General features: G+C 40.5%; 2 protein-coding genes across 3 annotated transcripts in view; one reads left to right on the top strand and one right to left on the bottom strand.

The window, feature by feature from the left end:
• Nucleotides 1–2,821, top strand: part of ATP10D (ATPase phospholipid transporting 10D (putative)) — a 29,125-nt gene extending 26,304 nt beyond the window's left edge. Inside the window, exons 21-22 of the mRNA XM_041403033.1 lie at nt 336–523; nt 2,456–2,821. Coding sequence (XP_041258967.1) covers nt 336–523; nt 2,456–2,813 — 546 coding nt within the window. The 3' untranslated portion in view covers nt 2,814–2,821. The remainder of the gene's footprint in view (nt 1–335; nt 524–2,455) is intronic.
• Nucleotides 1–12,931, bottom strand: part of CORIN (corin, serine peptidase) — a 133,836-nt gene that overhangs the window by 5,623 nt on the left and 115,282 nt on the right. The window contains exons 20-22 of one of the 2 annotated variants that reach the window (XM_041403035.1): nt 12,613–12,884; nt 10,968–11,101; nt 10,322–10,513 (exon numbers count right to left, since the gene is read on the bottom strand). In XM_041403035.1, coding sequence (XP_041258969.1) covers nt 10,331–10,513; nt 10,968–11,101; nt 12,613–12,884 — 589 coding nt within the window. In that variant the 3' untranslated portion in view covers nt 10,322–10,330. Of the gene's footprint in view, nt 1–10,294; nt 10,514–10,967; nt 11,102–12,612; nt 12,885–12,931 lie in introns of those variants that run through there. The other variant, XM_041403034.1, reaches the window with a different exon arrangement.

The following is a 12,931-nucleotide window of genomic DNA, read 5'->3' as shown; positions in this document are numbered from 1 at the left end:
GATCTTTCCTCCATTTGCTTGAGAAAGCTTTCTTTGCTGCCAGTGGATGAGGTGGTAATCTGAGGGAAATGTCTTTCACAAAAGAATGAAAAGCTATGAATTTATGAGAATTTAAAAAATTAAATGTCTGAAACACCTGTACACTGTAGAAAGAAGGCTCCATTCTTTCTGGATTGTTTTGTATGAAATTAGGAATATTATCTGAACAGATGTATCCTCAGTTACATTCAACAGCTTCCCTTGGAGGAAAAGTATGCATGTTCATGCAAATACAGATGTAACAGTCTTTCTGTTTTACAGCTTAAATCTTATTTCTTTCCTTGTCTGAATTGCAGACATGGCTACATACAGTAGTTATAGTTGGCAGCATCCTGTTTTACTTTGTGTTCACTCTGGCTATGGGAGCAACCTGCAAAACCCACAACCCACGACCAGATTTTTACTGGATCATGGAAAAGCACGTGGCAGACCCAGTATTTTACTTAGTTTGCCTCCTGACTACTTGCATTGCTCTGCTACCCAGGTGAGTTTCTGTTTTATAATTGTAGATTGCTGCTGCTACCAAAATTCATTTTCTGTGAGTCAGTGATGTTATGAAACTCTAGATAGGTCTTTCCTCCCTAGCATCCCCCCAAAAAAATGAAAATTTCATGACTCTATTAGACCAAGCTACATGAGGATAGCTTTTTCGTGCCATTTAGTTCTCCAAGTAAATTTCAGTAATAAAAATTTTCTTTTGTTACTTATATAGTATTAAATATTGTCTTTGGAGGGCAAAGAACCAGATCACAGAGTTCATAATTTATATACAAATCAGTTAAGGTAGTGACCAAAGTTGGACATGTACTATAGATAGACAAAGAAATACTGTGCTTAGTCTGTGTTAGTTTGTGAAATTATTTTCTGTTTGAAATTTATGTCATGAATATATACAAGAGTATCTAGAGTGAAGAATGCATGTAGAGGCTTCTTTGTGGGATGAAAACATGCTGACTAGATTCACACGGGTCTGGATGTTTTTTTTTGTCTCGCTGAAGTTCAAGTTTAATAATTCATTCTCCCTGGAAAGGCAGTGGTGTTGGATGGAAGACTCCAGCATGCTGAGCAGAGCCAACAGAACAAACCAAACCATGTGAAAACCAGTGAAAGAGACTTCATCAAACCTTCTATTTAGCTTTCTTTAGTAGCCATAGCTATCTTCATTTCACTTCCTGAGCATGAACTCAAGTCTGTAGCCTACTAGTGAAGTGCCTCCAGTGCTAATTACTCATTCTTGTGTTGTGTCTCTTTTTTTCCCTCTTACATCATTTCAGAAAGAATTGAGACTTGAAATTGAATTGCACAGACAGATACTGAGAAGAGTTGAGGAGAATTAAGTGCTATTTCCTGCTCACCTGATGTAATACCACTAGACACTATCTGAGCACACTTTCTGGATCAAGTGCTGTAGTACAGGCTGCATAAGTTATCAGTCCTGCCAGCAGGAAAGCTGGCAGAGCCATGCCTGTAGATGCCTGCAATGGCCACCAAGTATTAAGTCCTGTTTGAACATGTCTGATCTGTGTCTTAAGCATGTCATCAAGAGTTTTACTGCACCCACTGGGATTATGACTCATCTGATCTGACTGATGGCTTTGGTTCACACTTGCACAAGAAACACAGCTTTCTGTCCCTGCTCTCAGCTTGGTTCAGGTGGTGACAGTAGAGCCTTTTCTTTCAAACACAGTAAATCTCCCCTCCATGACAGATTAATAGATAAAGGCTGTTCTGGGACCTTTAGGTAGGGCTGTAGAGAGCTGAGGCAGGATAAAGGAGCTTGGTGGCTACTTCCAGTGTGTGGCTGTTGAATTTTGAACATGACAGTGATTTTCATGGTGAATTAAAGGCAAACTGTTTAGAAGTTCCTTAAGTCATAAGTACTCTCCCTGTGTCAATACCTCAGAAGATTTATTTTTTAGCTGTTGTGGCTAATTTCAGCTTTTCTTCTGCAATGATTTGAAGCAGAAGTACCTATTATGGGACTACTGCTGTCACATGTATGTTTTTCCCCATGTTTATTTCTGATATGATCCTTTGTATGGTGCTGAAAAGCCCCCACTCAGGGGCATTGTGAAGCCAGGGGTGGTCCTCTGCAGCTTCTAGCATAAGATTGGGGCTTTCACTGGAGGTTTAAAGGAGAGTTCTCTTATGGAGGGACAGACGTTGGATGCCCTGTTGCCTGAAAATTCACTGGAAAAGATCTCTAATTAAATCCAACCTAAACTGCCAGTTAAGACAGTTCTAATATCACAGAATTATAGAATGGCCTGGGTCGGAAGAGACCTTAAATATCATCTAGTTCTAGTCCAAGAACTAAGCTTCAGGGTTATTTGAATGGTGTTTGATTTCTTTTAGTCATTGCAAAGTTTTGGGGTTTCTTTTAAACAGCTTATTTGTAACTGTGTTTGTTTTGTAGATATTTGATAAGAGTTCTCCAAGGAACACTGTTTCCATCTCCGGTGTTGAGAGCCAAGTACCTTGTCAGACTGTCCCCCGAGGAGCAGAGGAAAGAAATCAAGAGATGGAAAGATGAGTGCAATATGAATTATAGGGTGGAGCTCCAACCTATTTCTGTGCCTTCCAGCTCAGCTGCAGGTGCTGTATCAGAGGGAAAAAGCACTGACAGTGGTTTGCCAGCATCTAAAACACCTTTTCAGACCTGTTCAAGAGATGGGTTAGTAAAGAACACCTCCTTCTTACCAGACATTCAGGATGAGTCTGGGAGTACAAGTGGCTTGAACTCTGAAAAGACTGAATTTCTCAAAGGAAACTAATACATTTACATTTATTGGTAATAGTTCATGTGTCAAAGACTCTGTGTGTGCTTCTAAAAAGGGCAGCAGCGCTGTATCTCTAGCACACAAAGCAGTTTTGAGTTCTGTTTTGTGTGAAGAAGATGCTTTACTGTATTTTACAAAGTTGGAATGCTAGCTGGTTAAATGCAGGAGTAATAACTGCTGATTCATGCCATGCTGTGGGTTTGTTTTCTTCAGCCAAGGTAGATGATGAACACATTTCCTTAAAAGCTTTTTTGTTTATAATACTTTCCCATAATTTATTAAGATGTTCAAGGTCTAAATGTCTGGATTATTTTTTATATTTCTTCACAGAGTAGACTTTGCATACTGCTTATTTCTTGTATGCAACATTGCTTAACACCTCGTGGTGTTATGGACCTTGCATGAATGTGGATTTGCAGAATCCAGTTCAGATAAGTCAGCCTGCTCCCTTAACTGCTGCCCTAGAACCCTAGCATACGCTGGGATTCATCATTTGCTGCAGTATGAAGTAAACAACAGGGCTGAGATGTGCTGTTACTGGTTGGCTTGTTTCAAGATTTTTTTATTACATGTTGTAGCGTGTGCAGACAGTAATTTATAGAACCACTGTGGTCCAGTTTGTTCACCAGGCTATTGCATGGGCCATCTCACTGCTGGACAAACACCGTTTTAACCGTAAGAGAGAAGCCCAAATGAGACACATGTAACATGTTTCCCTCGTCTTCTTCACATAAAGAGCAAATCCTAAGTGCAGCCTTTTGTTTCCCGTGACAGTTCATCCTCCTGGTGTATCACTCCATTTTGACTTCATGTGCCATTTCATGTTGTCAGCCACCAAAATGGACTTCTTTCCCACCTCACCCAATTCAGATGCTGGCTGGCTGTCTTTTATCTAAACTACCTCATGCCTGTACTGCAAAAATGTCTGCCAGCAGCAGTGAGGAGCTCCAGTCTGTATTCAGGTCTTCCCTCACAAGTAGCAGCTTTTAGCTGGTAACATCACTCTACTTCACTCTCAGGTGCTTTTAAATTCCTTCAGGCTTTTATAATCAGATTAAATGTCTCTAATGGCTGCTCAAAAGAAGGCATCATGCATTGCATGTCTCACGTTTGACTGCTGTTGCTCATCTGTCTCCAAAGATAGGTGAGTCCTACCCTCTGCCAGTTTCCCACTGCTCACACACCATACAAAAAGTGGCTTAGGTGCATGTGGCAACTTCTAGATTCCAGACTCTCTAAAATATTTCCTCCTTTTCACTTCCCTTCCCAAAAAGTTACATGGACAATTTAGAGAGGAGCTTAGGAAATCTGTTTGTATTCAGCAGCACCTATTGAAATAAACAGTTTCCTCAAACTGTAGCTGCTAATGAATTATTAGCACTGAGCCCATTTTTTGGTTTTGTTACTTTCTTGAAGTTTCTGCTTTCAAATTGCCAAGATTTGTGTGCTTATTTTTAGGCACCATGTTTTGGACAAGGGCTCTGCTTTCTAATTGAACCATGAGCTTTCCATATCAATGATCAACATTACATATTGCACATCTTTTAAGATCTCTGAAAGAATTTATACAAACGCTGTGAGGTCTGGACAGCTGCTGCTATACAGGGCAGATATTGAGGGCATGCTGAGTTCATTCAAATGCAGTCACCACATGTCACCAAATGTTTAAAACAGTTCTGTGTTCAAAAGGTAGAATGTTATTAGGGCTAACTCTATCCCTAGTGCTAGTGAGGAGAGAAAGAGCAAATATACTTCTTGTTTTGCCTGTAGAAGAAAACCTAGTGGAAGGAGAAAGTGATGACAGCCATTTCTGAATTTTTTTTTTTTTTTTAGTTCAACATATGACAAAATGTTTTTGGTATGTTCTAATATAAAGTTAGTGGAGGCCTTTGAAGTGATGGCAGACATTCAAATTGCAAGAGATCATGGTGGTCTAGGTTACTTTTTCAGGTGTTTATCTGAAACATCCTTCTTGCTGTGGTGGGGTGGAGCACCTTGCAATGAATGTATTCCAGGTTTCCCAAGTGAAACATCTCAGCTTACTCGACAAGCAATAGGAGCTGCAAGGTTGCAAAACAGTCAGCAGGTTGTGCAGGGAGACAAGCTGGAACTGGGGCAGAATCATACAGGAAGAGGGTTACTGGGATGAATTGAAATCATCTACTCTGCTCCACAGCCCCAAGGCAGGCTCAGCTCCATCCTTGTCCTTCCTACTGGATGTTATCCTGCTGTTAAGAGCTACAGAGAAACAGGCAGTGCTTTCCTGCCCTCAGAGTCAAATACTGGTTTTGTTTACATTATCTGTGGTGAATGTTTCTTCTGCACTTTTAATCCACGGCCTCTCTGCACTTGTGGCCACTGAGAGGAGATTGGTCCATGTTTTACAAGTCTCTAACTCTATGACTGAGGTATGTTGAACTTTGTTGGGGGAGCTCCAGCACTTCCAGTGACCTGAGGGAGTGCAGGCCTCAGCTCTGTCCCCCCTGTCTCTGTTAAAAAGAGTTTGGGGACAACACCAGCCTGTGACTTGCCCTCTTGTTGCCTCTGCTGCAGAAGCAGAACCTACCAGCAGATTTGACAGGTAGATGATCATTTAGTGTCAGGAGTTTGCATTTTTCTCCATACAAAGCTGCAAGTATTCCGAGTAAGATCTTCCAAAACCTTCTGACTAAGCCATGGCATCAAAGTAACTACATGAAGAAACATGAATGGGAGTCATCTGGAGGACCTGAGACTAGCTCCATGACGCCTCTGGGACATTTAAATTGCTATTATATGACTCTTTACAAGTCTCAGCACTCCATTACTAACAGCTTAGTGCAGTGAGGCTTTCAGGACACTGTTCCTCTCTGCTGAGATTGTAAGCGCTTTTGTACCACTTGAAGTAGTGAAAAATAACATGTATGTGTGTGTGTATGTGTGTTTATATTGCATATTGGTACTCCATATTGCTTAAAACTCCTCAGCAGTCTGTGTTTTATTAGAGGATTTAAACAAGCAGTTTGGGTCATAACATAATTACCTGTTGGGTAAAACTTGCTTTGGGGGTTAGTTTTGTTTTTTTGTTTTTTGGGGTTTTTTTGGTTTTTTTGTTTTGTTTTTTTTTGCTTGATTGTTAGTCTTTTTGGTTTTGTGGTTGGGTTTGTTGGGGTTTTTTTTTGTGGTGGACAAACAGCAGAAATAGCTGAGGGCATTTGCTGTGATTACTTGCTGTCTTTTACTGAAGGGGAAATGAGGGTCGTGAGTCTTTAATAAAAACTTTAAAATATTAATTTGCCATAACTAAAGTAGTGCCAAATGAAGGGTGGAAACACATTATTCTCCCTGTGCTTTCCAGAAGTTCAATGTTCCCTTTATTATTTTTTTAGCACTGAAAATGTCACAGTCACCTGCTTGCTTCTGCACTTAGGCACAGCATGATCTGACTTTTCCATTTTGAGAATAAGCTTTTCAAGAGCATCTCACAGGTGCCTTCCACATGTCATGAAAAGAAGCACAGCATTTACACTTCTATAATTTTAAAACAAACCAAAACCACCACCTTCAGCTGCCCCAAACTTTGCAGCTACATCTAGAACAGTCTTGACTCTGATTTTGATATGCAGTATTTGATTTACAGAAGAAAGGACATGTTTTAATTTTTTTTCTTTCACAGCAACCACACCTGTGCTAAACATTTGTGGGTGGCAGTCAGCGACAGCCTTTGCTGAGTATTTTGGCAGCACACTGAGCTTTGGTCTGTACCTGGGGCACAGTCTGAGCTGATGTTTAGCCCAAGCTGTTTTTTTCCACAGCCCCACTAGCCACAGCACAAGCCTGAGGACTGGCTGAGGACCAGCTAAAGCAGAGAACCCACTGCTCCCACCAGCCCTGGCTCTTGGCCAAGGCTAATGGGCAACTTCCAAATGTGACTGTCTTAACAACACTCCCCTCCCATAGCTGAATTTTAGTGTGAGGTTTGTATTATTTGTTCCAAAATTACTATTCTGATGTTACTCTTGCCCTCATGCTCCTAGCTTTCTTATTGCAGTGGAAAGGTAAATTTTAACTGTTTTAAGCTTCTGTCTGCTTATTATTTTGATTTCAGGATGTGGACCTGTTGTTGAAATTCTGTGTACAACTTAGTTAATTGCATTCCAGAGCAAAATTATAGAACAAAATGTGTTCAGATTGCTAAGAGATTTTTTAAATTTAAAACTAATTGCATTCCAGAGCAAAATTATAGAACAAAATGTGTTCAGATTGCAGATTTGATTGCAGCTTTAGTTCTTCAGATTTCTAAGCTCAGAGTAGTTGTTAGCAGCAGTATTCATAGTAATATTCTGTATTGGAAGCATACACACAGAAAAAACTAAAAGTTGTACAGTGGTAGTAGTGCCAGAATCTCCACAAGTATTGCAGTACTAACAGGGCTGCTAAAAAAAAGTCAGCTAAGGATTCAAAAATGCCTCTTGAAGGCTATTTTTAGGCATTATTGCTAAAGTTATAACTTGTTACCTCCATATTATCATTTAGTCTCTCCAAAGATTAAAACACATTTTCAACAGAAGTTATTTGGAAAATGATTGTAAATTTTTATTAGTACAACTAGACAGAAACACATTGGCTTGACTGAGTGGCATTGCTTCCATTTGGAGATACAGCTGTGGTAGAAGCAAAACCAACAAATGTTACCTTACAAGGAGGCTACACCTGTGAGACAAACAGCATAACTGTGATCATAGCCATTGTGTCAGCACACAGGAAAAGGCCTGATGCAGTGGAAGGAGGAGCATGTTTGCCTATTTCATGTGCACACGTAAAAAACCCTGTATAAAAATACATCTGTAAAATTACAAATTTCCTCTTTACATGGAATGTTGTGTCAGACACAGTTGTGGGAAAGGATAAGACCCAAGTGCTCCCTCCTAGAGCCATCTGGGCTGTGGTTCAGACTGGAATTTCTTCAGATGTCCCATATAGGATGGGCCTGGACCTTATGTTTAAGCAGGACTCTGCCTCATTTCCTGGGAGGGACTGCTTGCAAGCTGGTGGTAGGTCAAGTCCAGGTAATTAAGATGTGTAGTTACATGTTATCGTTTGGTAATGCTAATATCTACATGAATAATTTTATGAACTCAGGCGCTTTACAAAATTCAAAGCTGCTAACCACCGACCGTACCTGGTGGAGAGAAGCCAGGCTGGGTTGCTCATTCTGCAGCAGCACCTCTTTGGGAAACAGACCTGGCCAGAACCTTAGTCCAGCCAGCTGGCTTTAACAACCACTGGGCCACCTTCTCCTCAGGGAACTCTTGAACCAGCTCCAGGACTCAGAGCTTTTCTGCCCTACACCCCCAGAGGAAAGCTGAATGAGGACTGAGAGCTCCAGCCTCCATATCCTTGAGGCAAGGACATAAACAACATGCTTCAGCCGTAATCTACTTGCACTAGATAAACATGGTCACAGCTGCTTTCTCTCATTTATAGCAGGGGCAAGAAGAGTATTTTCAGTGTTATATCCTTAAGGTACTAAAAAACCCCAACAATCAAACCTAGCAAAGCCTTGAAGAGTTTCCCTTCTGAGCATGAAACAGTGACTGAATAATCACTTATACAGTTTCAGAATCCATAACATAAATATTGAGTATTTATTAATATTCATGTCAACAGTGCAGTCTAGTGTGACTAATGTTCTAACGTTAGCAATGTTTAAGGAGAAGATACGGAGATAAGAGATTAACCTTCATGAAAGCAGTAGATCTGTGGAGATGAGTTGCAACATGATTCATAGTACCTGAAATGTCCATGTCTTAGGTCTTTTTTATGCACGTTTTCACATGCAGCAGTCGTGCTATTGACAAGGCCCTGCCCTGCTGTTATGGGGCCGTGCCAGAGGTAGCAAAGAGGATTATTATGTGCCTTGGGCTGTATTCACAGGGGACTAGGCACAGCACTGAAAACACAAATTTGAAATGCATTGTTCCCCAGTAGAATTTGTCCTGTAATCCTCAGATTCCTGACTTGTCCTATTCTGGCCTCCTAAAAGCTGATAGCTGTGCAGCACATCATCTACAGCAGTTGATAGGACACACTTTCCCTCTAGCACCATAAAAAGGTGCCAAGCTCCATCATAATCTTTTCCAACCAAATTCTCTTGGAGTTAAGTGAAGTTAAGGCTTACTGTCCTACTACTGCACAGAGCACTCCACATCTAGCTACCAAGCACTTGAGCTGGGCTCCTCCTGGTGAAGCTGTTGTACTTTGCTTCTGGTATTTCTAATACTCACTTGAACAGAAGCTGAAATCCCAAGCCTTCTATCACTCATTTTCTTTCTGCTTTTTTCCTTTTCCCAAATGTTTTATCTTCCTAGTCAAAATTAAACTTTAAATGCAGGGTACAAGAAGAGACCTATAAAAATTAACCAGTTCCCCAGTATTTGGGACAGTGCCCACACTGCATCTTTTGCATTTTAAATTTGCATTTTCATGTCATTTTCCATGTCTCACAATATGTCCAAACTAGCTGACTCTAGGAGGCAAAACCATTGCAGTGGTATTGCCAACCCTCTTAAGTTTTAAGAGGGCTGGAGATGGTTAGTGAATGCTTTGTATGCTGAACACATTATACATTGTGAAGAGGAAAGCCAGTTGGGCACAGGTTTGATAAATGCACTGCTCAGTGTGGTGCTGCTGAGGCATGGGTGTTCCCTGGACACATTAGGACATTGGAAGCTTCAGAAGATTAAGTGCTAGAGCTGTCCAGAGTCTGAACAATAAAGTTTTGGTCTCTAGTGCCTCTGCTGGTAGTTATGGGTCTGTTGGCCTACTGGTTCTCCAGCACTCCAGAGAGATGCCCAGTCTGGCTGTGGGAACAGAAGCTGTGGAATCAGGACAGTACAGAGTTATAGCCGTGCAAATTAACCACCCTGAGGGACAAAATGCACTAGCTCAGGCACGCCAGGAGCATATGGCTACACACCTTTGGAGACCTGCACGTGTGCTTTGATGTGTCCTGTGGCACATGGATGTACAAACCCATCCATCTCTTCCACACCCTCCAGCATGTGGTTTGGCCCTGTTGAGAGTTGTCCTTGTGAATGTATGTCCTGTGGTGCCACGTGAATGCACAAAGTTCCTTCCTCATCACAAGAAGTGAGTGAAAATGCATGTGCTACTAATAGAGTAGTATTAAAATAGGTTATTTTAAAAAGTTTTTCTAGTCTGTGCTACTGCTTAGTTTTAATAGCTGAAAGGCAGAAAGTGGTTGATTCTTTTCTTTTAAGCTTTTTGCAGTGTTTAGAATAGCACCACAACACAGTTAAAAGAAAAGTCAAAAGGATTATTAATTCTACCACAAAGTATATTCATGAGCAGAGGATTTACCGGTAACACACACTGCATATTCCATAGCTCCACAACAAGAATAGATAGAGCTTGAAACTCCTTTTCACAGAATTTCTGGACTGCAAAACCTTCAGTATTGAAGGGCTGATTCCTCTTTTGTCTGCCAGCACAATTCTTACCATCTGGAGTTAGTTTAGCAGAAAGGTGTGGATGTATATTTGTCTTTCAATCCACTCAATAAAATGTGACACGTTGCTGTAAACTCCAGGTCCCAAAACCTTGGAAAAGCAGACAGAGCCCCAAGATGTTAAACCAAACAAAGTCCAGTGCCCGGCAGTATGCTCACACACAAGTGGTCCTCCACTGTCACCCTGCAACAGGAAAGTTAAAAACAGTCTATTATACACGTGGGCAGCACTCATCATCGAAGCTGTATCACATTTCCTACAGCCATTTGCCTTCAGCAAATAACTCAGCTGTTAAAACCTGCTGAACTGTGTAGCTACATGCAGCATTACCAGTATTTATTACCCATTACATTTGTACAAAAAATAACCTGCAAAAGGCTCGTACAAATTAAAAAATGTAACAAATGCAGATAAACCCTAGAGTCTTCAAGCAGCATTTCGCTAGCATGAAGTTAAGTTCTTTACATCAATATTAAAAATAACAGCAATAATAAAAATTGGGTTTAAGTATGTAAATAGACAGCTATCATTCCTAGAATAGAAAGTATGCTACACCTAATTAACATCACAGTATTTTGATTTCTAAAAGCAATTTTGTTTCTGGAAACTTTCTGTTTCTCCTTACAGAGAAGCCTACCATGCAAGAGTCCACAGTGCCAGATTCGTAGCCAGCACATAGCATCCTGCTGGTGATGATTTTCATGTCAAAATATGACTGGCATTGTTCTAAGGAAATTATGCGAACCTCTCCTTCTTGAAGCTTGAAAGGCACTGAAAAACAGAATTGTTTACTATACACAAATTCATAAATACTTACCTATTATGACTCCATGAGGTACAACAAACATTTCCACTGGGATACATTATAAATATTGCTCTCTATATATCTATTAAATGTAAAGAGCACTACGTGTTGCATTCTGGAGAAGGACTAAGCACACTGGGACTGATGTGATATTTCCTGTTTATTGAGCATTAGCACCTTGACGTGCTGCAGTTTGTGACTTTCAACATGGGGGCAGTGGTGGCTGGAAAATAGGAATGTGAAAGAGGTGGACAACAGGTTTGATTCACTCTTCCAGGGCAGGACCTCGCTGTTTCTTGGTGTCTGTCATGGTAAAACTCGGTAATTATCACAGCCATTTCGGTTATGTTTGGGTAAATATGACTTACAGGATGCACCAGGAAATCAGGATTTGAACCTAATGAAATTATTGTAATATGTTCAAGACACAATAGAAGACTTCTTCCTAGTCCCAAGCAACTGAATGTGCTCAAATTCTAATCAAAGTTGTTCAACCTAGGGTAAGCAGTACCAAATGCTATGTAGCCACGATGGGTTTATGCTTCCTAGCATAAAACTTTAAAATCAACTCTGACCACATTAGAGAACAAAAAAACTATTTACCAGTCTGCAAAAACATTCTGTTGGAGTTTTTTGCCTGACATCATATAGGGATATTTTAGATGGGTAGAGATTCTAGTAAACAGCTTACCATTCACGTATCCAATTTAATTTTTTACCTCATCTAAACTGGCCACTACAGCTGAAGTTCCACTGCGGCAGTACAGAAAGGAAGATTTCCTTACCCAGCATATGGAAAAGCCATCCCAAGTAATTATTGTAGTAATATCAAAGAGAAACACAATGGCTAGTGCTCTAAAAGTGTTGGGGCCAGGCTAATTTGCATATTATTCATGCAGAATTATTTTGCCTGAACAAAGGTTTACATAACACAGCAGTTCTTGTCAAGGATTGTGGCAGCCCCAAAACAAGACAACACACTAAAATTCTACTCAGAGATACAAAAACAACACTTGTGATTGTGGAATGAATTTTCTCACAAGTACGAAATGATTCATGACCCTGTTCCTCCAGCCGGTATGCCAGTGCTTCCAGTGCCTCCAGCTTTCACTGAGCTAAGAGTATTTCCCCTACACTGAAGAGGTGGTACCTTTGCAATACCATTCTGACTGCAACTTGGATGGGCAAAATCATAACTAATGCGAGGGACTTCTTTGATAGAGGTTTCCAGATCCTCAATATTTTTAAAAATCAAATCAGTGTCTAAGTAAATATTAAGGAGCATAAATTGAGCCTGCTGCTTGGAAAAACTAGGCTCTAGTCACAGCTTGATCCCTTCAAGAGTAGTTACACTTCCCTAGTATTTACTAAGATCCAGTTATAGTATAAATGGATAAAAGTTTGTAATGGTATCTCTTGTTTGATTGACTCAGTAGAAGCTTCACATGTTTTTCAAAAGTCACAGAAATAATCTTACTTTTGTTGCCCATATGTCCCCAGCCCGTGATGTAGCAGTAGGTGTCTGGCTGAACCAACTGGTTCTTGCTGGGCAAGCAGACAGGTCTTACATAGCTTGTCTCGTTGATGTCCTCATCTAGTTCCACAATGCTGATGTCATAGTCTACAACTGCTCTGTTGTAGCGTGGATGGAGGATGATGGTCCTCACTAGTCGGGTCTGCATGAAACTTGATGGGTGATCAAGATTGCTGATCCCAAACACTACTTTCCAGACAGCTGCATTTTCTCTTCTTTGAAAAAAAAAAAAAAAAAAAAAAAAAAAAAAAAAAAATTTCAG

Source organism: Onychostruthus taczanowskii, unplaced genomic scaffold, assembly GCF_017590055.1.
Source record: "Onychostruthus taczanowskii isolate IOZ18803 unplaced genomic scaffold, ASM1759005v1 scaffold2, whole genome shotgun sequence".
NCBI classification, from domain to species: domain Eukaryota; kingdom Metazoa; phylum Chordata; class Aves; order Passeriformes; family Passeridae; genus Onychostruthus; species Onychostruthus taczanowskii.
The sequence above is the reverse complement of the archived record's forward strand: the minus strand, read 5'-3'. Positions and strand labels throughout refer to the sequence as shown.